The 27538-nt window shown below is 30.2% G+C and overlaps 1 protein-coding gene across 1 annotated transcript; it reads right to left on the bottom strand.

The window, feature by feature from the left end:
* Positions 1-4239: 4239 nt before the first annotated feature.
* On the bottom strand, positions 4240-16694 carry LOC111030241 (proton-coupled amino acid transporter-like protein pathetic). Its single transcript, XM_022309650.1, has 8 exons — positions 16492-16694; positions 15823-15973; positions 13700-13929; positions 12266-12350; positions 11338-11667; positions 9055-9236; positions 6104-6327; positions 4240-5385 (listed from the first exon to the last, which is right to left on the bottom strand). The coding sequence occupies exons 1-8, from the start codon at positions 16692-16694 to the stop codon at positions 4973-4975; spliced, it is 1818 nt and encodes a 605-aa protein (XP_022165342.1). The 3' UTR covers positions 4240-4972.
* Between the last annotated feature and the right edge of the window lie 10844 nt (positions 16695-27538).

The raw sequence follows: 27538 nt of genomic DNA on the forward strand, positions 1-27538 counted from the left end.
AAATCATACGTACCTACTATAATGTTTTGATTAAACACAATGTCATAATGACATTTTTATACTAGGTGAGTAAATAATTAGCACGAAACTACAGAAACCGATATCATGAATTAATGAAATATATAATTTTCATCCTTACAATATTCTAAAATGTTTTTTTATTTTCATTAGTTTATATTTTTATTTAATCATGATTTTTGATCGTGTACTATTTTCCTTCATCATTCGTGCTCTATTTGAATAACGTTAGTACTTAATATTTTTATCAAATTGTTATAGGTTTTGTTTAGCCATTGATTTTATACTAGCAATGCAATGATATTACTCTCCTCTCCTTATCTGTAACTATACGAGTATTATATAATAATTTTTTTTATAGTTTTCCGAATTCGTGCTTAATGTTTGCAATAATAATAACGAGTTTCTGTAACGACCTTTGAACCATGATACATGACGTAATTTTGTGATATTTGCCAAATGATTATTTTGTATGGACGTTTTTGGTGGTCAATATTTAAATTGAAAAATAATAGAAATATATTGAAGTTGTATATCTATTAAAAAAAAGATATAATGTTAAACCAATATTTCACAAATACCAATAAAATATAATAATATGATTATGTATAGAAATGATGGAATAATGATGAAGGTCATATGGAGGAACACAAAAATTAGTGAGGATATTTTGCCTAACTTCACATTATCGGGCAATCAATTTATTCATAATACATTTTTTAATTTTATAACAATTTATTCGTTCGAGTAATTTTGGATTTGAATTTTGAACTACTACTTATTTGTAAATTTTTAAGATAGATCTATATGTTAATTTGTATGTATACGTTTAAGACACAATTAAGATTCTATTTTCAATTATTTTATTTTATTTTAACTCTATGATTTTGTTTTAAATTGGATATAAAGTTTTATGATTTGTCTATTTCATATGTTAAATTTGAATTTGGCTTTATTTTATCCGTTCAATGGTTTTTTAAATTTTCTTTTTCCGTTGTATGAAACCTAGGTATTAGTTATTACTATCACTGACTTTTACCCTATTGTTACCTATTGTTTTTGAAAATGCTGGATAATTGTTGGCTTGCTAAATTAGTTTGTTTATTTAATATTTTCATTATTAATATTTATATATTATCATTTCATTATTTATATTTTATTTTTTGAATAGCTTATTATTATTAGTATTGTGATTTAAAAAAAAAGTAATTATTTATACTGCCATAAAACTTTACTGTTTGGTAACCCCTAGGACTAGATAGTTATACCTAGTTAGATACCTTTATATTATTGTTATTACTGTATCATAGACTACAGGGGCGTCCCTAGACAGTTTTCAAGGGGGGGGGGGCGAACCTATTTTTAAAATCTATATATTATACGTATTATAATTTTGATCATTTTAATTTTGTTGACATAATAGTAATTTTATATATAAAAAATTGTTATGGCGGGGGCGAACGCCCCTTCCCCCCCCCCCCCCCTTGAGGACGCGCCTGTATAGAAATAGCATCTATTAGATACGAAGCATACTGAATAACCTCTCCTATTTTAAGATTCTAACTACCTAAGTGTTTTATTGTGTAGTTGTATATGTTAATGATTAAACAGGTTTGATGAGAAAATTTAAAAAAAACATTTGGTACCATTCAGTTTTTTTTTTAAATAGTTGTTAATTACCTGTCAATTTCTTCAGAAAGGTGATAACTCCTCATTATTTGTATATCTGCTGTATTTGACATCTTTTCATAAGAACCGTAAACTATAAATTATTCTTAAAAATAACATAATAAATATTTATATTATCAATCGAGTTATAGTATAATAAACTATATAGATTACATTTTTAGTAACAATGTTATTAAGAAATCGTTAATTTAATCACAGTTTAGTCGATTACGTATTAGTCAAGAATCATTAGCAAGTAGGTTCTAGATGTTAAATGAAATCGAATAAATAAAATATACGACTTATAATATTGTACATACTAAATTCAATTTTAAATTTCAAAACCAAACGCACGCTATAGATATTCAAAAACATGATTTTTAAATACATAGTTTGCACAAGTAAAAATATTTAAGAGTCGAAGCTTCAAGTTTGAGTGACTTGCATGATAAAAATATTTAATCAATTTCATACAGAATCGTAATTGAATGAGATAATTTGTGGACAGAGGCAGATTGAAAGAGGCGCGACATGATGAAGTCACCCTTTAAGGGCCTGAAGGAAAATGTTGTCATGAAGTAAATCGGCATAGGCTTTTTGTTAACTCGACAGTTGATTTATATATAATGTTACTAAATCTTTTGATTATCTTGTCAATACAAATGATTGAATTCAATTAATATTATACTTACAGCGAACTTTAATAATGACAATATTATGATATTAAATACTGCTTAATATGATGTTTTTAAACATAATCAATCATGTCTTATAAGCAAGGCTGTGAATATGTCTAAAAATGCACGTGTTTTACTTAAGTCATTAGCTTTCTAACTCAAAGTTTGAATCAGGTACCTACAACCTACCTAAGAATTTAATTTTAAAACTTTTATTTTGCATTTCTGTATTTTATTACTTTTCTTTAATAAAATTGTTACACACATTTACTGAGTTATATTTTCATTTTTGTCTAATAAACATTTTACAGGTTCTATAAAAAAAGCACGTAATATAAACTTAATAATATCTTTAATTTAGAACAATATTTAAAACTTTCTTATGTTTAATAATCTTTTTACTTGTTTAAATTAAATACCTTATTTATTATTTGTAAAAACCTATACAAAAAAACAAAATGTCTTTTTTTAATGCTGTAGATCATGGATAATTTAAAAATTTGAAGTTAAGTTGTGTTACATTTTTTAAAGTTATTTTCAATAAAATTCAAGTTATATTCATTTATGATTAATTATGTAATAATATATAATATATAATACAATTACCTATTATTAATGATGCATCATAAGAAATTATAAATGTACCTAATCCTTAAATGAACTTCTTGTTGACAGTAGCCAGGACATTTGATAAAATTACAAGTTAAATTACGAGTAATAACTTGTTTTGATTTCCATATGAATAAATGCATATTAAATTATCCTTTATTGGTTATTTATATATGTTTTAAAATAAATAATTTAATTTAATTCAGTTCCTTAGTTGTATGTTTTATATAGGTAACTCTTAACTTATCCAAGCTAAAAAATAAATATGGAATTATTTCAATGTTTAAAAAGTAGAACAGGTTATAGCATACTCCCATCATTTATAAGCTACCTATAGTTTAGAAATTACAATGTATAACTGTACCTATCGGCTATCACCTTTAATCTCTAAGCTCCATATATTAAATCATAATGAGGCATTATCAAACACAACCGTATTATAAGGTATTATTTAATATGTATGACTATATAGACGGTAATAATCAAAGTATTTTTTCGCTAGGCTAGCCACTTATTATTTTTGGTTACTACCTTATCAATAACATTTATTTTTCCTGGTAATAGCTAACTAATATATTATTCCTATCGAACAAGATGAATTAAAAATATTTGTTTAAAAAATCTTTTGTATTTACAACAAATATAAGTAAGTATTAATTCCAGAAAGGCACTAGTCTCATTTACTTACCATGGCTCGAATTAACTCTAGAAATGTAAAACATTTCACAATAACTTAAATTTTATTTTTCTAAACAAAATGAAAATTCAAAATATTTTGTCAAATTTTAAAGTTTTTCTTAGGCATTTGAAATGTTTAAATTTTTAGTTTTATTGATTTATCATAAATATTGTTACTTAATTTTTTTTTATTTTCTGCACACAATTTGAAAATCCAATACAAGGTTTCTTATACATTGTTCTTACAGTCTAAAGAAAACTAAGAAACTTAAAAATTAAATGCGCAATTTTTTTCTATAGATTTTTAAATTTTATACCTTATTAAAACTGGATAATTAAATACAGGAAAATGATTTTAGTTATTTTGATGTAATTCCAAAAATATTAATGAAACTTTTCACTACCTACAATATTTTTTTTACTTTGCAAAATTACATTTTAAAAATATTTCAATTAATTTGATGATATTTACACCAAAAAACCTAACCTATAGTCTATACTAGAGTTTCCTAACCCATGGGTATTGACCCAATGTTGGATAAAAAAAATAATAATAGTACACTAATGAAAAAAAAAAATATTATAATTTGAATCCGACAATAATCTATATATTTAACAGAATGTAGTATCTACCTACTCATTATTCAACATTGCATTTTATTTTGAAAATTGTATGATGTAATTGCTGACATATCAAAATGATTATAATATTACAATCATATTATGGCATACTTGATTTTTATTTTTATTTTTAATTGCGAGTCGTCTATCTAAAAATGTGTGGGTCATATAACAAGAAGGTTGGGAAGCATTTATATACATTTACACCGTTTTGATCATTTAAGTTTAAATCGTATTCGTTTTTGGAACAAAAGATACACACAGTCGTAAAGTATAAATACACCTATATATTTATATAATAATATTGTTATGTCAACAGATGCATAATATACATTATTTAGGTAATACTAAATGGCACTATTCTGTTGTAGGTGAAACGTGCAAAGAGGAAAACTCGGTCAACAAACTTTTTCAATAATTATTATCAACGTAAAGTACTCGTCGATAATTATTGTGTTGAATCATTTCATCACAAATTGATAACTGAGAACGTTTGTTTCGCCTATTGGCATTTCCTCTTTGACTATAATATAATATCACGCCATCGTGTTTCAGCCATAGTTTCAAGTTAGTACCTGTTTATCTGTGGTTATGACAATATCATGTTATCGCGTTTATAATATTTAGACCCTTATATTTCATACACAACAACAACAAAAAACTTTAAATATAAAATTGTCCGCGGAATACTGCCGCGTCCGTCAGATGGAAGGTGCTGGCGAGCCGTCTCCAGAAGCCCTAGCCACGATGTCGCGGATGTTATAGAATGCGCCGCCGACCAACGCCAACAAGCCGAGCAAAAGGAGTATCAGGTTCTTCACGTGCCGAATGACTCGGCGACAGCCTCCACCTCGGCTGGACGACCTACGTTCTGCGCCGCCAGCTGCAACAGCCACCGGTGTGGGTGGCCTACCACCCACTGCCGCGGTCGTCGATGTGTCCGTCACCGTCGTCCCGTCCCAGCAGTCCTGTTCCTGACTATCATCGTCTTCTTCGGACCAGTACCATACGGTTTCCATAACAACGGGAATGACCAGGCCCAGCAATGAGAACCCCACTGAACCCACGAGCGATACGAGTGGACCGATATCAGGCACGGCTACGGCCACCATTACTGCAATATTTGGAGAAAAAATTAGACATGTGAATCAACACGGTCCCGTGGACTCTAACCTTACACATGGTGGTGTGGGTTTATGAGTGGTATTTTTTTGGGGCTACAGCCCCCCAGCCTTCATATTTTCTCTTTTTGTCTGTATGGACATTTCCCCTACACCCTCGCACAGTTTTACTAACTTAGTATACTTGCAAATTGCTTGTAAATTGTAATCAATATAAATTTCCAACAATATTTAAAATACATGTAATATTTATAATTATATTTAAAAACCATATGCTAAATTATTTAGATTTATAACTAAAAAATCAGCTTAATAATTTACAGAAAAAAAGTTGGTTCTCATTTAGAAAAAAAAGTTTGTATCGCTACAAGACCAAAGTCCTTAAATTATATTATACAACAAATCTAAGCAATTTGAGAAATAGTGTAATAGTATGCAGAGTGCCAATCGTAGGCCTCATCAGAGAAAACAATTTTTGTGATTTATTATCCAGAATATATATTTGGCTTAGAACCCCCTCTCCTAAGTCACCACCTGGTTACGAAATGGTGGTTTGGTCGGAAGCTAAAATACGTAATACGTAATAGTTATACGGTTTGTCCAATCCTCGGGAATCTTGACGTATTTTTTTTTGGTGATCATTAATTTCTTAAAGATCTTAATATTATGGATTGGTACTGCGTGTATACGGTATACTCTATTCATGCTTACTGGTGCCGAATATGAGGAAGAACCGCATGCTGTAGTAGTAAGTCACCATTTTCGGGGAAGAATCATCGTCCTCCACTGCATCATTGCAATCAGCGGATCCACCTATGGACTTAACGAACTTGCTACGCAGTCCCTGCCACGCCAGATCTGACGTGACGGTCAGCTGGAGTCCGTACGTCAACAGAATACCCAAGGCGATCATAAGTTTTATGACTTCCGACAGTCTGATATTGAAAACATAATAATATTATAATATGATAAATCACCGTCATTGATTTAATTATTAAATTCGACAATAGCTGGAGGCGGGAGGACGGTTGATCGTTAATTGTGGTTTTTGGTCTTACCAAGTCATACAATATAATACGATATTATATACTTTTAATTAATATTTGTACTTTCTAAGAGATGGGTTTCTTGTTATTTTGTTGTTTCTTTCAAAATTCAAAATTATATGTGTTTTGATGCGAAACATCTAATCTACCTTTAAAATAAAGAATGATTTTTTTTAAAAATAAACTGAATTACATATTGTTTTTGATTATGCCATATTTATTTCCTCTAAAATAAACCATCCTTTCAATTTTGATGTATATTTGCTATTCAAAATTATCTCGACGTTTCACATCTGCCAGGCTTCCCACGAAGGCTAATTTTTTTATTCTCCGCTTTGACCATGCCTACACGCCCATAATTATTATTCAGTATTTTCATATTTAGTTTTTAATTTTCTCGACATGTTTATTTACTAGCACTGGAACTATTTAATTAACCCATTGAAACAAATTAAACCTAATAATAACAAGGCTGTCAAAATCATAGTGGTCAGTTAAACAATTAAATCTATATTTTTCATAAACTGACAACAGTTTATAACAATAAGCTTATAATGAGCTTGTTTGATGCGCTGCCAAACGTATTTAAAGTAGCTATAACTAAAATTATATGACGATCTCGAATAGGAAATTTATATATAAGTGATTAGGTTGAATTATTTTTTTTTAATGGTCGTCAGACAAGGTGCCATAGTTCAAGCAAACAATTGGGGGGGGGGGGGGGGCGTGAGTGCATGGTGGTTCTGACGAAGGATATAATGCTTAATGAAATATTAAAAACCAAAATCGGAATTATGTAAATCGTAGTCATCTGAGTTCAAGGACTACGGGTTTTCAATTTTTTTTTCACCTGCCTAAAGTTATTACGGTTTGGTCGTGGTGACAGTATTTTAGAGCCTCGTAGTTTTATCGTCGAACACATAGTGGATACGTAGAAGTTTTATTACCAGTAAATAATTCTATAGACATAACTAGAAATGAGTAAACAACAACGTACATTCATTTGAATATTAGTATAAGCGTAGAGCCTATATTATAATATGAAATATATTATACCACTTTATATGCAACGAAACCGAAAAATGACCTCTCTTTATTCGCTGCGTAGGTAGTAGGTATACAAAGTGGTTCATATTAAACAATCTACACTCATTCTTGTCAATTTTTGTTTAAAAAAAAAATGTTTTTACATACCTATAGTAATTAGGTATTACAGTAAGTATTTACAAGGTTGGGCATTAATGGATTCATAAATTCAGAGTTGAGTTTTTTAACTTATCCATTTAACTTACAAGTTAATGTTCAAAATATTATTGTTTATTACAGCTTATAGTTGATAAGTTTGAAAAATACAAAAATATTAAAAGAAAAAAATTGTGTAGGTATTTAAAAATGTAGAACTTAAATTTACAGATACAAATTAAATAATAGTTCATTATATGAATTACTAATAAATAATAATATAGAACAAACTTTAGTCGCCTGTATAAAGATATTTATACTGTATACCGAAACCTAACCTAATTGGTTGGTACCTTTACCCAACAACGAATTATATTGAAACTTCCTATGTCTATGAGTTTATGATTTCTTAATTATTAAGGCACCCGATGAAAATGTATTTTTGTCCCTAAATTGTCATCGGGCTGTAGGTTAGTGGAAAACTATTACAATTAAGATGACTACTAAAATATAAAATGTAATCTTAAAATGCTATTGAATAGTTATTTGTTTCAACATTCACCCAAGAAATCATAACATGTAAATGTATTTAATAGATCATAATATACAATGTAAGTATATTAAATGTAAAAAAGATATCCATTTCAACAAGCAAAATATATAGACACTCGCTTATAAATAGTAAGAATAATTAATTTTTTTGTGTGTGCTTTTATAATAGGTACAGTAAAACATAAGTAGAGTTACACTCCAATTTCACTCTAATCACTCTCGAGTTTGAAATATGAGTATAGTTCCACTCTAAATGCTACAGGTTTAAAATGCACACGTAATATTTTACTCATCCACATTTCACGTGTACGTTAAAAACTGAACAATTAAAATTATTATATTAAATACAACCATAGTGGTATGAGAAGTAGTAAAAAAAAAATACATTTAATGCTTTAGTTCATCTAACTATTTTTGATAAAAAAAATGTTCTTCTGCAATTGATTAGCGAAGCCAGTCAAATAGATCGCTCTGTATAACCTATACCTATAACCTGCTCCAACTGCTTAGATACTTACAACCGCTGGCTAGTGCAGCGCACCAGGTAGGCCGAATGCAGTAAATATGATATGACAGCTATACAGTATACATTATTAACATTCGTGAAACACGTGGCGATCACATGGAGAACGGTTTTGTATATTATTATAGTTTTGGAAAGTTATTTTTTTTTTTAAACGTCGTCGTAGAGAAACGCATTTTTTATCTTACCATAATATTATTATTATGTCTTAGATTGGTATACCTACGGTTTTTAATTTATTATTATAATTATTTTTATTTTAAATTTCATTTTGATAACATTAGTACGACACACGCACACTTACACATATATTTACTATACTATGCACCTAAAACAGTAAAACGCATTTGGTTACTAACCGGTTGTCCTGTGGCAGGTTGAGTGATATGCTGCCCGCACACCGGTCGCCGTACCGCAAATAGCCGAACAGGCCCAGCGCGCTGTTCATCACGACGATGACCACCATGGACCGGTGCAGCGTGTAAGCGGGCGGTCCGGCGAGTTCCAGCGGCCTGCTCATCGCGTTCTCGATGTGCAACAACTTTTCGTGTGTTTGTTCGGACCGGGCAATGGACAGGTACATGCAAAGAGACACCAACGAGTTAAGCCACAACATCGCAATATATTATAGCCTATAGGCTTATAATAAACGCAAAATATTATAATAAAACAATATTCAATATCGCATTATTATTGTGTTCCATATGCAAAGCTGGGCGTCAAGTTAATAGTTTTTTTTTACCTGGTCAAGTTAGGTTAATAACTATTGTGAATTGATTAGAACAAGATTTAAAAAATGTACTTCATTTTGCTTATAATACTAGCTCACTTCCGTTTTTGACTTTTAACCAGAAAAAGGTTTTATATTGAGTTTGATTTTGGGAAGCGTTGAATGAAACACACGTGGCTGCGAAATCATAGCATATTATAGGATATTGCATATAATTTCAAGTAAATTTTTCGTGGATTTTAATCTTCTTCATCGTACCAAACACAGTCTTACAACTACATAATAGATATATAGTGTAATTATGTAAATAATATTTACATAAGAGTATATTTTACTATAGATTTTTATTCCACCATAGTCAAGTGAGTCCTGGTTCTAAGAACTTCAAATCAACTAGGGTCGTAATATAATAAAAAATATTTTAAATAAATATACATAATCTTAGTATATACAATGTACATAAAGTTTAAACCAAATCCAAAATCAAAAAAATTCTACCGACCCTCAATATAGAAATTAACTCATTGAATTGTCAACTAGTAAATAATTTTGTTATGTGCAGGAAAAATATACAACTATAATAATATAAGTAGGTAATAAATATAATTTTATGATCGTATTTTATATTGATACAGTGTCATTCAATCACGTTTATAGCTTAGTTGAAAAAGTATTGAAGTATAGATTAAAATAATTTATAATATTACTACTGTGTGTTAGATTTATCGTTAAGACTTTTATGGAGACAAACCGTAATTATTTATTTTTTATTTCACAAGAAGAAAAATTATATACCTGTAGGTACCTATGCCTATATTGAATATTAGGTACAATTCAATATTTTAACGTGATGTTTATGCTCATTCATTATACGAATACGTGATAATTAATCCTTAACATACCGACTATAGGGTCGTAAAGTATATATTATGAATATTAAGCAAATTAATCTAAATATACAAAATAAATAAAATGACGTCAATAGATTTAATATTAAAAATGTAATTAAGTGTATTTAAGAACCGTTGATATAATTAATGCATGTCTTGTTGGTTTCTGTTCGATTTTTCAAAAAAATTGTGTAGTATCACCGATACTGAGTTGGAGGTTCATAATAAATTGAAAAACAAAAATTAATATATAAAAATGTATATCAATTGATAATAAAAAACATTGAAATTATACTAATGAAGGGTGGAAATCCAAAACATACAAAATAGACAAAATCCTAACCTAAGCTAAGATGGCGATTCTTATGGAAAAATCAATGATAAACCGGTTTTCTTCGTTAGAATAGATCAAAAGGCACTATTCTCTGGTCAAATCCGCCATTCAAAATAACTGGTTAATCTAAACCGAATCTTTTCCACACATAAAAATGAAATTTAGATAAACAAAACGTACTTTTTCCAGTTATGCCAAAACGTACTATTGCCTATATTAAAAGACTATACCTTAATCAAATGAATTATTCCAAAACGAATATTTTTTTATGTTATGAAAAAACATATTATTACCCGTGTTTTAGGTGTTGTTAAGTAAAATAAACCAAAACGTACAAAATTTAAATTTAAAATATATTCCTAGAATATTGAACACGTCATTTGAATTTTTTTAAACGAAAAATTATATTAATAAATAAATTTAAAAAAATACCTTATCTTCAAAATGGTTTGTCTATTTATAAATGTTTGTTTTTATTGGCAGTGTTCAGGTACAGAAAATCGTTTATTCTGAAAAATCAGTATTTCGACAATAGTACGTTTTGGATTTCCACCTCTCATTTATGAAAATAATATTTGCGTTTTACACGTTTTGATCGTATTCTTATAATTTACCTACTACAATAATTTACTGAATTAAAACATAGTATACTATATGATTTGGCATATTAAGTCCAAGTAACTATTACCATTCCAACGCCCTCCAATGAGCACAGGGCGCTGCCGGCGAACAGCGTCCACCGGGTGACTGGCCACACTATCAGCTTGGCTTGTTCTTCGGGTGCGAGTGGGTCCGACCTATCGTCACCGAATATAATGAAGTAGAACACGGCCGCGGTCCCTGCCAACATGCATGCGTTGGCGGCAACTGAGAAGGGGACCAGGTATTTGATCAACCTGACCATACCCACAGGGATGATTAGCACCGAAACAAAGATCGGGTACCAGCGGATGGACAGCCCATGAATCGAATGGCTCCACGAGTCCACAGCTGCGTCGGCGGTATACTGGTCGATAAGCTGAAACAGGACCGAGCGCAGGTTGTCCATGGTGTAAATTGTGTTAAAATAATGCCATAGTCATTATAAGTGTATATGCACTCAGTATGTTAATTAGTTGTTGAGTAATAATAACCCTTGTCAATAATTTAATATTGTAAAACGTGAATATTTTAATATAGTTTTTTTAATGTGATCAATGGCCATCGATCATGATATAAAATCCATTTATGAAGTTGATAATATTAAAAAAAAAAATTGAATTGAACGAACTTTGAATAAAACAAACAATTTTCTATTTTCATTTATACGGCAAATTGTATACATTATTTTATTAGATAGCTTATGTTTATAAATTCTTTTGTTTTATTAATATTTTTAAAAATTAACTCTATTTAATAGCTTCTCTCTAATGTTGAAAAAATTGTTTTAAAAAAACCAAATAGATTTTAACGTTGTTTTGTAAATTATGGTAAAATAGCAGCCATTTTAGATGTATAATACATTATAAATATGTTACTAAAATATTTGGATCAAACCTTGAATTAGGTCTATTCTGACTTCCCAATTAATTATAATAATGTATATCCAGTTGTCCGAATAAGATCGTGGTGCCTACCTGCTTAAACGTGCTGGCCACGATGCACACGTATATAATGTTCACCCCATAATAGGTGGTCACCAGGGCTGTACTTGTGAAGTCTCTGTTTTCAATGGTAGCAATGTTGTGGTTGCAACGAGGTTGGGATTGACGAAACATAAAAACAAATATTTTACAATTAATACATTGGTGTTAACATACATTTATTGGTTGTTCTCATATAGTTAATAATATAAGTGTACATTAACAATAGAAAAATCATGAATGAAATAAATTATTTGTAAAATAAATTAAATCTCAGTTTATTTCAAAACAACTTAATCTCTAACTTTAAGTATAGTAGGTTAATGTAGGTTAATTCAGTCTAATTTTAAAAATTACCAACTATATTGGATCATTGTGAACATATACAATTATTTGGTATGTTGTACACTTGTACGTCTGTGAGACGAAGGCAATATTTGTAGGTGTGGAGTTCTAAGTGTAAACATAATTTAGCAAAATATTGAAATAAACAAAGAATAATATGATAAATCGGCAAAAACATTTAAAAGTGTATTGCACAGTATTCATAGCTTGTGGTTTTCGCTTAAGAAGCCTAGTTACTGCCGTCAATTTTAGCTCAAAAAACCTCTATTTCTGACAAAATTTAAGTTAGTTTACGTTGTCCAATTTTTATTCTAAAAAAATTTCTAAACTCGATAAAAAATTGTCTAAAGATCGTACAGAACTAAAAAAAAATTAAGTCTTATATTATTGTAAACTTAAATTGAAAATTTGAAAGTATGAACTTTTCCGAAACATTATTTAAATTACATTTAAAATTAAAAACGGAAAATGTTGCACACAATCTACAGTCATTTTTCTGCTGAATTCAAATATTTTTTTCAAAATTAAAATCTGACAACGTTAACTAACTTTAATTTCATCAAAACAATAAGTAAGCTGTAGTAATATTATTACAGTGAATTGTGTTATAGTGCTGTAATAGACATGTGCATGTGCGTACGAGAAAGATGCCCGCATTGAATTTCACTCGTACTAATAATCATTTATAAGTTACACATAGATCTCAGACAGTGAAGACGAAATTATAAATTTCCTAAGTATAGTTTAGATAATAGACGTAGCGGGGACCCTAAAAATGGTAATAGAAATGTAACAAATATGGGCTTCGATACACTTGGATATGATCAAGCGTATCGCTCACGAAATACATTAATGTTGTTTTTAGGATCGGGATAATGGATCACGTGTTTATGAAAAGACAATAAAAATTTTCATTCAAACTTGTTAAAATTTGTTACTTCATATCCATAAACTATAATAATCTATGATAGGCACGCCGGTGTAAGGTTTCAGAGATGTCAGGGGAGATACGCCCTCCCCCCACCACTATTACCCTTATAAAGCTGATTGCGAATAAGATTGTTAATTATTTATCTGACGTACCTGGCAAATGACGCGAAGCGTGCGAACCGGCCACCGGCGCGATACTTGAACACTGCGGCCACGGTGTCGGGATAGTCCATTGGTGGTAGCACCAACTGATTGCTGTGCCGCCGTCTAGGTTTACTGTTATTTTTGTCATCTTCTACCTTGGCTGCTGTGTTATTACCGTTCTGTTCAGCCAATATGATGTCTACGTATTTGCCGGACCTCAATGTTTGCGAGCACCTAACCTAAAGCATAAAAGCACTAGTCAAAACGAAATTATACTATAAGAATAAGATACGGGACATAGGTTAAAGGATTTCAGTCTTATAGTGGAGTCCGTTATAAGAAGGTTTTACGGTACTTTTATAATGTAAAATGTAAATGGCAATTGTAGTTATTTCAAAAAATACTATAGTGTTTTTAGAGTGTCGAAACGACCAAATATAATTTCATACAATTCTTAGTTATATTATAGGTACGAATAACTATAGTGACATTTTAAACAAATAGTGTTATTAAGTGGGACTGTTTCTATAATTTATTTTTAAAAAAACATTAGAGGTTCGCCCTTCTATATTAATATATGTGTTTGAAATATGGACGAGTTTTATATTAAATAAAAGAACAACAATTTTAGTCGTTTTGTTCTAATTCCAAAATTATAATCATAGAGGAGTTACTAAAATATTAATATAAATTTAATACGGCATCCTTTACAGTGACCTTGTTGATAACAAAGTACTTCTTCTGCTACTATGCAGACAGACAGACAGTTTCATGAATTTTTAAATTTATTTGGGTGTGCCCTTTTTACTACATACACATTCTTGACTAGGTACTGTAATGACTAATGAGTAATGACATTAACTTAATAGTTTGATTCCCCAATGTTTTTTTAAGTTAATGTTTATTTTTGTGTCTCCGATATTCTGACCATTAGCACCTTATACATTAATAAATAATAATTAATCGACATACCTGCCTAATGAGGTAACCGATAGAAAAAACCTATGTAAATTATTAACAAAAACTGGAAACAGAACAAAAATTAAGTACCGACTCAAAGTTCTCATTTTTAAAATATAATGCTCTTATAATATTACAAAAGCTATTTAAATAAACTGGAGTCACACTGCTGAGTAAGTATCGTGTGTACCTTGTCACGGAGGTCACTGTAATAGATTTATTAAATTTGGATTTTATGATAGAAAATAGCGTACTAAAAACAATTAAGAGCTTAGCCTGTATTACTAAGTATATTTTATTATATATTTATATTGTCATGATAATAATTTACTTTACTATTATTAATACAGTAGATTGAATTATTTTTTTGCAAAAATATAACATTTATTTTATTATTAATTATTATAATGGTACATGTCTATATTATTATATTTGTATCGAATATATTTTTAATCTCAGTATAAATATTTTGAAAGTGTCATTCTGACCTTTATAGTTGGGTCTAATAATAAAGCCATATAGATACTTAAAAGTATCGAATAAAATTTTTAAATCATCAAAATATCCAAAATTATTATTCTTTGTTTACACATCAAATTTCGTCAATATTTGAACTTAAGTGTTTTCTAAAAAAAATATGCTTGAATATTCTTTAGATTTTTGAGTTTCAGTGAACTACATATTAAGAATTCCGCAATACATTTTCAAGCCTTAGCTTTCTAAAATTGATAATTTTTAATGAAAATATAGTACAAAATTCCTCATAAACTATTGTAAAATATACTAAGGATTAGACAATCCCCACACAAAATCATTTTTCGTGTATAACAATAAAACTATTTGTCATTAAATTCAAACACATAACATACACAATTTCACTGACCTACTCACTACTACAACGAGGTAGGTATACTCAAAAGCAAAGCAGAGCAAATTCTCTGGTTTATTGATATGCATTAAAAATCTATAGGTACAGTTGTTCTCATTCATCCTTCATTGAGGGTGCTTTTGACAGATTCATTATATATTATTCATTAGCCCGCAGATCAAATTTCTCGCTGGGGAAACTGCAGTGTATTTTGTATCCCTTCCTTTTAAGCGTAAAAATAAACTCGTATAATCATTTCAGTTTGGGTTTCATCGGCCCTAATAAGTTTCAAGTGGGTACTTACTATGCACGACATCATGTTCAAGACGGAAAGGCCTAGTATTATTGTGCCTACGACGCCCATCACTATGCCGATGTTGTGAAAGGCCTCGGGCATGGCCAGGAAACCTCCACCGATAGTGGCCTTTACCATGTGCATAAGTGCTTCGTTGTTGCTGTTCAGAGATTTAGGTGCGTCCATCGATTACCGAGAAAAAAAACACTACGAGATTAGATTTATGTATAACGCAAATGTGTTGAATCAAGTTTTCATAATTTTTTCATTTTTAAGCTTGATACTGAACAGAAACATGTGGTGCTTTGTACCCCACTGGATGATTGCTCCGCTCTAGGTACCTAATGTAACAGGTTTCCATGCATAACTACATTAAAATATGACTACGGTCCTGGTACTCGATCTCCTTACATACGCTGTAAATGCCTTAAAAATGCCTTTATACCCGCATGTGTTGTCTCCACTTTTCCAAAGCATAACACAGTACATTTTAGGTTTAAAAGAATCCGTTTTACTCTGTAAATTTTAATATTTATAAAGACAGGAACCACCAAGGGGGGTTTCTTTGATATTTTAATTTTGAATCGATTAATGGCCATTTTAAAATTATAAATTTATAACATCCTCTCAACACACGCACAATGACGATGACATAATAATGATAGATAATATACTCACGATATCTTGTGTTTTTCGGAGGCCGGGATGCAGGCGGCTGCGGCCGACACCACCGACGAGGCGTTGGACATAAGACGCGAGTGCCGTCGCCGGCGACGCCTCATCTCCGACGCAGTGGGTGACCCGACAGCCATCGGTACTTCCGTGCACCTCCTAATGACCACAGGCTTGGGACTCGTGTTCTGCGACTGTACCTCAACCATGGCGCAGTGGTTTACCGTCGTCTCGATTTTCGATATGTATGTCTTCCGGTCGCCACCGCCAAACCGACGGACTCCGGTCACGAACTTTTGGGCGGGGACGGGTGCAGTATACACAATATGGTGATAAAAACAATAATAATACTATCGCGGGCAGTGCAGGCTAGATGAAACAGCCGCCCGTCGCGTAGACAGTGGCCCGCGCGTAACTCGCGATCGACGATTGGAAATATCTCGGAAATGGCTGGGCAACTTATAGTTATGCACTGGTATACAACGGTTGCCGGCTGGTACTAACAATGTGTTCTTAACATGATATTATATGTACACACCGTATGGACACCACGAGAAAACAACACCATCGATTAAATTTATTGAATACCAATGAAAATAAAAATTATAATAATAATAATTCAGTGTGCTTGGCCGTGAAAACCTTTGTGGATCGTGCCGTGCAAAGCGCGTGGGATCGAGTGCGATGTGAGAACAGTCGTCGCATTCGGGACAGTGCACGTATTATCGCCGATCCCACACAGTTTATCACCAAAAATCCCGACAGACAGGTTTATTGCAGGTTTTATCACATGGGCATGAGGAGGATTTTTTACGTTTGTTTGTTTGTTTAATACGGCGATAGGATTTACAGCGGCGTCGTCGGTGGAGGTACGAGCAGGGAGATTAAGAACGAAAAAAACAAATACTGACGAATCGATTGTATCCGGGAGACTTACCTGTTAATCGTTTTATCTCGGAGATTAACAATAACAATAATTCAATATCGAACGTCGCCACCGTCAACCACGCCGAGTGTGCGATAAATAATAATCCCAAGACGGCAAATGTGATTTATTGAAATGCTGCAATGATATTATAAAACACACTTAGCGATACATGTAATATTATATATACGCTATATTATATCGGGAATGACCAAACTTTATTTGATTATGATCTACTGAAAATATAGGTAAGTATTTTTCGTGTAAGGTCAACTTTAACTAATTTTTATTTTTAATAGTCTTTCTTTGTAATTAATATTAATAATAAACGCAGGTACTTGTATAAATAATAAAATTAAAATGAAAGATTTTTATAGTATGAAAATTAATGTTGAACATTATATTGCAGCTGATGTAGAAGCGTGTCATTGCATATTCTTGGCCTGCAGTTGATTGTAATCCGGGGAATAGTAACTGACCGAACCGTGACTTTACTCTGAATATTCAGAAAGTGTAGTGAGGTGCTCAGGTTTTATAGCTTTCGTGTGAGAAAATTCTATTACACACAAACAGTTCAATCCAAAATATTTGTAACCAACTTTTTAATATCCAATACCCCAATGTAAGTTTTAACAAGGAGAGGGGGGGGGGTCGGCTTTGTCCAAAATCGACCGTTTGGACACCACTGCAATATCTATGCGTCTTGTTTGATGATATCATATAAAGAACGATAGCGGTCGAAAGTAAGTCTATACGAGTGTGTCACTGTGATGACGAACGTGTCTAACTATTTACTACACCATTAGCTGCAGACGTCACCTGCCGACATTGGATAATCAGTGACTGCGGCTGCCATTTTTAGATTTATAGGCCCTGACAATTCTCGCCCGGCGTGTCCTGCCACGTAGTTGGCAAATGATCGGAATTACGATATGGCTATTACTGTTCGTCAGCGTAATAATATAATAATTTATGTAATAATACAGCTGGTACCTAACACGCAGACCGACGTGTTTCTGACGAAGCTCGAGTACCTCTAAAGACGGAGGCGACGGTGGCAGTGACCGTCGAGTGCGTGTTCCAACGATATATTTTTGAGTCTTATTCTTCTCAATAACCATAAGTTTTAGTTTTTTAGAGAATATTTTAAGTGCATATTTGTTGTTTCTTTTTTTACATAAGTGGATACATATTTTCAGGTTTATAAGTACTAGAAGTCCTCAGCCCTATTATTAAATAGTGATATCAAAATCGAGTTCCGTGTGTTTCACTCTGTACCAAACGTTGATTTTTGGATTTTAGACAACTTTATTGATTATAAATCATTTTCAAAAATATTTACAGATTGAAAAAAAATACTTTCATTAATGCTTTTTTTTTTATTTATGTCACAATATACTGGCGGAATCTATAGCTTTAATCCCTACCATGAGTATTGCAGACAAAATGTCACCCACACAGGGGTACACTGGTATGACTTTCTATAGTAACACCTTTATAAACATTTTATATAGATAGTTATATCATTATTAAGAGGATGTCACCACAATATTTGTTGTCCTTCTTAAATCCACGGAAAATATCATTGAACATCGATAAGACGTTTTTAAAACATAAAAAATGTTAAACCTAATTAAAATTGTTTTTAAATTGTGAAATTTTTAACTTTTAAAACAATATTAAGACGAATCATACCCTCAAAAATATTATTATCTGTACCTAATTAGTTTTTGTAATTGGTGATTTTATTCTAATATTACTCAAAAGAAAAGAAAAAATGACTATGAGTGCATGAAAGCGTTTTGTCTATATAATAATATAATATCATATTAATATGTTGCACATGGGCCAAAAAGTTGATGCCAAAAAGGTCCTCTCAAGTCTTAAGACTTAATTAAGAATTAAGACGACACATAAACACATCAGCACATATTGTCTCCGTCTTACTGCAAACGTACAATATCACAAATGTGTGTTATTCGCTTTAATATTAAAGTGCATTATTAAATCGTAAAGGCAGGAACATATTATAATATCTGTATTAATTTTTAACGATATTTTAATTCTTAAAAGAGCTATGACCGTCTTAGTATAGTAATAGTTTACATGGGTAGGTACTCATAACACGAATGAAAACTGAAATATCATAAAAACCAATGTATGAACCCAGATAATGTTGTCGCTTTTAAGTTTGACAGTTTCACTTTAATGTTAAAATGTTAAGTTGGATAACAATACAAAATTGGTTCGGCTGAAAGCAAACTTGCTATGTCGTACGTTTGAACGTCGAAGACCACTATAGAATCAGTGCTGTGCCATAATCCTCTTACATAATTATCTAAAGTTGTATAGAAAGAAAAATACAACGATCTACAGATCCTAAGGTTTTTTATATGTGGTTTATATTTTAAGAACACCCTTATTTTAACATAATTGGATACCAACAAAATAGAAGTACATATTCCTATTAAGTACTATTTTCCAAGCCTTGGCATATACAAGTTAAAAAGTTGAAGCTAAGTTAATTTAATTTTTTTTAAATTTAGTTTTCATTAACTTAATTTTTTTTTTTTTTTTTTTTTTTATCTTAAGCTTCGGCAACTGAGGCCATTAGCTGTAGGTTGTGGTACTGTAGGGTTTTTGGGACTGTTGGGTTACTGTAGGGTTATGGAACACGTGTGTGTTTGTTTGGCAGAATTTCTAGTGGGCACCCGTAGGTTTCTGCCATACCCGGTTGGGGGATGGCGGCCTCTCTCTCCAGACACCGTGACTGCCCGGAGAGAAGTGCCACCCGTGACCGAGATTCGAACCGGCGACGGTGCGCGTTGCGACCGACGCGTTATCCACTCGGCCACTCCGTCCCCATAACTTAATTTTTATCTTAACTGATTTTTATCGATATAAACTTAATGAAGAACGAGTTACTTTTAACTAAAATAAATCTAAATTAAGTTCATTTATAAATAATCAAATATATAACACAATTATCATATTAATGATGTGTATTGCATAAACATATACTTTTTATTATTTTAAACCATATGAGGCTATTTATACATTAAAAATAACATGACATAGTTCATAAGTTAATTGTAAGTTTCCATATAACTTTCAACTTAACTTTGTTAAAATACAATTAGGATAACTATTAACTTTAAACTTAATAAAATATTTTTTATCATCTTAACTTAACTGAATTGAAAATTATCATTAACTTGCCCAGGCTTGTTATTCTCGTGTTTTGGTTGGGACTCCGGTTGGTATTTGCATGTAGTAGTATTTATTAATTTAGCATTTAATTATAATATAGTAAAGATAAAATATAAATCTCACAAGCTACTACAACCATAGCTCCATAATAGTATGACGAAAGTATTTACTGTATTTCATTAGTTGTCAATCAAAGATTATACTTGAGACAATAGACAATATTGTTTTTTTCCATACGTCTTAAATAGGTAAACTTTATCTCTATTCTGTCAAAAGGATTACTTGTATGTACATTTGATTTTATTTGCAATCGAATAATGAATGGATTTTATTCCCTAAAAACACTGATAAAGTTATTGTCTTTCTAAATTGAAAATATTTTGATCTTCATATTTTTCATGAAATACGAAAACATGTTTTTGAACACATGTCTTGATAATGCGACAGTCATAAGTAGTATAGGTACATAAAATATACCGGTATTATATAAAATTTAGCCACTTGTAAATTAGTACATAGATGTATTCGTACATCTTTTAATACTTCTTTTTTTATTTATCTTAATATTTCCAATATTTCGTAAACATTATGCAAGCATACCCTCGAAAAGATTAAAAAAATCTATTCATATTATATAATATTACGCTATCTTAACAATATCTTATTTTTGAACAATTGTATATGATAAAATGCTAGAACAACCGGTTAATACATTATACATTATACATTATGTATTTATTTTATAATAGATAAATGTAAACCGCTAAATCTGTTCAATTCTTGTGAAAAACACACCACATTTTCTTCGGATACTGACCTGCGTGCCTAAACATATTATGAAACGGCAGTCAATTATAATGATGTCTCAGACAGGGCACGCGATATATGGGTATAACCACACTCAAGGAATTTCAACACTTCAAGTCGAATCTTAAGTTAGAGTTAAGCAGCTGTGCTATATTATATTTGTATAGGTCAATATGAGCTGTAGTTATTTGAGTATCCCGTTGGAACGACTACACAACGAGTAAGTTCATAGTACTAAATATAAATGCATACAAGTCCAAGAAGTTTTAGACTAATGTCCCACACTTGCGGGAGACATGTCGTTGATGGGCGCGGTGTCCACTGCCGACCTATACCGGCTATACCTCGACCCGCGATTCTACTTCGACCGTGACCATTATATAAAGGCAGAGGCAGCGTCCGAGTATAATAATTTAATATTAGTACGCTTGCGTTGTTTTCGTGATCTATTGAAATAACATATTATAGTATGTACATAATCACGGGTACTAAAATATGTAATACGTATCGTTTAAACGTCGACGTTTATTTTCACTTGTATCTATTGTTGTGAGGTGGTATCATAGTAGTCGAAACTACCGATAAAGATGATTCGCAACTCCGATGGACTAAAATATTCAATAAAAAGTAAATTACTATAATACAATAGTTTAAATTTAAATAAAAACAATAATTGTAATAATATTTAGCCAAGGCATACACTTAATATCACAGGTACATTAACTATGCGGTGTAATGCATTGTTTGTTCGTGTATAAACACAACTCGCCAGCATTGTAAATTAATGAAAAAAAATTCACTAGCGAGACGTAATGTATATATACACGGTGATTCAAAATTTATGTTACAGCCATTTTTCGTATAAATATTGAAAATCGTGAAAAATATATAGTACAAAAGTTTTTGATTTAGAAACATCTATTATGAATTATGATCGCATAATTTTGTAATATCGCTTACAATATTTTAGGGGAGTTTTGAGGGGTCAACTTTAGAAATTCAAATGGAAACCTATAATTTTTTTAAATAGCTATCAAGCATAACGTTTTGCATTAATTAATGTAGTTCATGCACTAAAATGTATTGAAAAATGTCTTCACATTATGTTTGCAAAAAAAATATAGGTTCCCATTTTAATTTCTAAAATCGACCCAACTAATCCCCCTAAAATGTTGTAAACTATTATAAAATGATGAAATCATAATAGATTTTTCTAAATCAAAAAACGTGTGTACTATATATTTTTCACTATTTTGAATATTTATACGACGAAATCGAAATGGCTGTAATATAAATTTTGAATTACCCTGTATATCGTATTTTTCGGAAGCATATAATTTATCAGTAAACTTCTGCATCTTGTGCTCGGACTAAACACGGTACCTACATTTTATACAAGTACATATAAATAAAATCGTAATAGTCAGTAGCTACCTGTTATTTCACTCAGACATCTGAGTATAAAATAAATAAAATAATTTTGAATAGATTAAGATGAGCATAGGTTTATACAGGGCGATTAACCATGAACGCGCATCCTCGTTTTCTCTAACAATGAATTTATTCAAATTCTGATTTTTGAAATGTTCAAGTATACTTATAGGTATATTAATAACGATCATTTTTTTTTCAAATACTTTGATTTTTTATAACATTTAACCTGTAGTAGTACATTCAGTCGATGCTAGATAAATATTGATACGAGAGCGATAGAGCGAAGAAAGAAAACCAGATGAGGTTCTCTATATTATTTCAATATTATTGCAGTGAAACATCGGTATAATGAACTTCGATATCTCAAATTTTCTGTATATCAAATTTATTCTTCAGTCCTGATCATTTATTCTCATATTTTAAATTACCTCAGTAACTCGAAATTTCGATGTTTCGAATTTTTTTTTCGTCCCTTGAGACTTTGAGATACCGACGTTTCACTGTACTAAATACATTTTAAAACTTATATTACGTTAATAATTTAAAACCCAATGATAAAAATTTTTTAAAACAAAAATCAGAAATGTAATATTAAAAACCTGAAATGCACACAGCGACTAGTTTGAGCTGCACCACTACTGATTACCGCCGCTACCAACTTGCCAATTGTAGGTACCGATTATACTAATTTAAAACGAAATTCTGAGTAAGTAATATATTCTGTAACCAAAAAATCCAAAAGTAAACATTAACACAGCTTTTTGTATAGTTATTTTAAGCTCAAATTTAGACAAATTACATATTAACACAAAGAATAACGGTTTTAGTCAATTTGTTTTGATTCGGTTCCAAAATAGCCCAATTTTACATAAGTATATTTCTAATACTTTTCCAGCATCGCAAATAACTTAAAAATATTATTATGAATAATATTAGTTAAACTTACCGGCTACCGTATTAATAATAAGTAAATACAATATAAAATATCCTAGACTGACATACCGTCTCCGCTCAGAATCGTTTTTCGTATACAATGATAATATATCATTGAATATTCAAATTTAATACCATCCATTACAGCGACCTTCTAGACGTACAATGTACAGCAGAGGAACATCCACTTACAACCTTTTTTTTTAGATGAAAACCAATTTTATGTACAGTAATTTTACATTTAAAATGACACTCTTTAAATGTTATACAAATCTAAGTATTTGAGAATATGGTAACCTTAAGTGTGCTTAAAAATTATAGAAATCTGAATTTGAATAACACCATTACATCATTTAAAAATGGAGTCGAGTATGATAGGAATCACTCTGTATATTATTAGAAATTCATCTCCTTCAATATTAGTTTAATGATATAATCTTAAATAATGCAAAAAATATTATAGTTTAATTGGCTAATAACCTCGTAGTTGAAGCCATAAATATTAAAAAAAATATATATATAAAATATAACCTTTACATTTTCTCTAAGGTCATTGGTAATAAATGTGTTTCTTAAAAAGTACATTTCACAAAACAAAACATTTCAACACATTAAGTTCAGGTAAAGTAAATGTATAGACGGTAGATACACTATAAGATACTTATTGAATACAATTTAGTAAAGAGATTGCTGCGATTTAGATATTTTCAGTAACGACCAAAAAAGTAACTTTAATTTACCTTTCAATTTATTTTAATATGTATTATAATTATATTATATAGTTCAATTTATTGTTTCGTTATTGACACAGTTGTTTAAGTGCTAATACGAAATAATTATTTTACATCAGTAAAAATTAGTTTGTGAAAGCAATACTGCAGCACACTAAAATTTTAACGTTTTAATTCTATACCAAACATTATAATGTTAGAATCAAGTTTAGATACTAGTGAAATCAGGCAAATAAAACAAACTTTCGAGTACCTATACTTATTATCAATACACTAATATCTTGTTATCTTTGAATTTAGAATTGACATACTATTGGATTCATTTGGGTCAAATAATAATAATGCAACATAGTGTATGCATATTATGTAGGTAATTCAAGGAGAAATATAGTTAATACATTGTTTGCTTTTAATTTATTTGATACCTTCCATGGTTTATTTGTCAACTTGTCGTTATAATTTCGTAGCTTAAAAGTGAAGTTGCCAATTTTAATTAATTATACAATATACTAGCCCGATAAAAGTTTCAACCCTACATGAGTCAAAATGTGTGTTCAATTTGTCATTTAATGCCCATATTAATCTCCATTAAAGACTTTTAACATAGTAAAACAGAGGTCTAAATTATAATAACTATTTGTTACCTTTGCATAGGTGAAATTATTTTTTAAATCCGTACCTAATAACCATTTCTGATAAGCTAATATTTCTTCTTCATAATATTATAATATAAATTAAAAAGTAAAAAAATGTATAACATAATAATCAATCGTAATACCTATTTTATTTTATCTTAAAAATATAATCAACCGTATAATAAATCAACGTTATTATATCTATTATTTGTCCATGTTCTATAAAAATTCTTAAATTTGCAATAAAAAAAAATTTAGGGGCACTTATCGAAATAAAATATAGCGTAAAGAACATAGATCCTTGAGATAGTGTAGCTTTATCCGATGATGAAAAATGTTTAAAATTGGTTAATTACCTAGTTCCAAAGCTTACCCCGAAAAACGAACAGACAATTTTTGTTCTTCATATATTATATACATTTTAAGTCTTATATGGTTAATAAGTAGACAATGATGAGTAGTATATTATGAATATTAAAAAGTGTTGCATTTCGATAAAAAACGGGTTTTATGATTTTTTTTTTTTGTCACTTAATAGATTTATGTTTTATTTTATAATTTTAATCAATAGTTATAGCGACAGCTGTCATAGCTCATGTATATTTAATAAAAATTGTAACATCAAATACCAATAATGATAAAATTATAATCATGTGACTTTATAGAAGCACGTTTAAATCATGTAATACGTAATGTTAATTAATAGTTGCATATAATTGTTAATAGGTAATATAATATTATGGTTATTGACTTTGGCATTTGACTTGTATTGACTTGGACAATTATTTATCATCTTGACACATTTTCATTGTGTATTTAATTGTATTGTATTTGTTATTTCAATGAAGTTCCCAGCATCTCAAAGTAATATATTAATTGTGTGATTGTAAAATACATTCTGCGGGAAGGTGTATATAGTCTGCTTAGATATAATGCTGCGTGTAATTTATGTCGAAATTGTTGTAACGTGAAAGCTTAACCCGTGTTTATTAATATACGAACGGCTTTTATCACTTACGTCATAATTCATAAGTTTTTTTTTATAAGATAGGTAGTAGATTTAATTTTTGTATTTTCAACTAATAATTTTTGACAGAAAGTACCATGTCGATCATTATATTTTGTTTTAACGTTATCTTATCTGCATTCGTACCTGTTAGCTATAATGGAAAAAACAAATAAGTTTTTTCTTTTTAAATTATTATACCATTATACCTACTTATTTTATATACAACTAATATATGACTAATTAGGTACTACAATATTTTTATTCTTAATAATTATAATGAATAACATATACAATAATTAAACTGACGCAAGTACATATCTAGATTAAATACAACTTTGTTCAATTTAAAATATTATAATGTGTTTATTGTATTTATTGTACAATTTAATTAAAGAATTGATTATAGCCTTAAAAATTGTTTTGAAATTAAAAGTTACCAACTGTAATTAATTAAACAAATATATTATATAATTAATAAATCGTTCATAGATATTGACTCATTATTCATTAACATACCTAAACAATCTATACATATACCATTTATGAACTGTATTTATTTAGAGCATACAATTAATTTTTAAATTCAATTGAAATCGTCAAAAAAATTACTTTACCTAAACGCACATAAATATTAAATATATTTTGTTGATTTACTAATACATAACTTTCCTTCCATTCACAAGTATTGTAATGTTGTTAATTGCTATACGATTTCAAAATATAAATTGAAGTACATTTATGTGATTTCTTAACTTTGATGATCATAATTTTATAAATATAGGTAGGTATAATAAGATGTAGGTAAATGGCACAAATGAGAACATTTTACAACGATTTCAGAAAATCACATATCTATCTACAGCCCAATGCACAGACACCATTTATTGATGTGCAACAACATTCAATTATTTCTTATTTTCATCTACAGTTTCCCAGCCCACATAAAATATCCACCCACTTTAATGGGCCCACCGTTTGATGTTCATAGTGGTATCTTTCCTCTTAGCCAAGGCGGCCATGTGGCCCACTCAACCCTCTCCACCTAATTCGTCCAAGTGATGTAAATTTACCAAGTTCCCTGATCTAACTAAAGATTTTCTAGTAGTTTCTGATCTCAAAACGGAAATAAATAAGAACCATCGGTTATTAGGAGACTGATCAGCTCATCAGTATTCGTTTACCACCTTACATGCTCGGACGCTCGGTCCATACATATATACTATGTCGCATTGGCATACATCCTGCACAAGATAACGGTATTACTATTTATCATAATCAAATTTTACTAAATTCAAGTTGTGCTGTAAATATATATATATATTAGATTCAACTAACAAGTTATGATTTTACCAATCGGTACATGACTAAT

Source organism: Myzus persicae, unplaced genomic scaffold, assembly GCF_001856785.1.
Source record: "Myzus persicae strain clone G006 unplaced genomic scaffold, MPER_G0061.0, whole genome shotgun sequence".
NCBI classification, from domain to species: Eukaryota; Metazoa; Arthropoda; class Insecta; order Hemiptera; family Aphididae; genus Myzus; species Myzus persicae.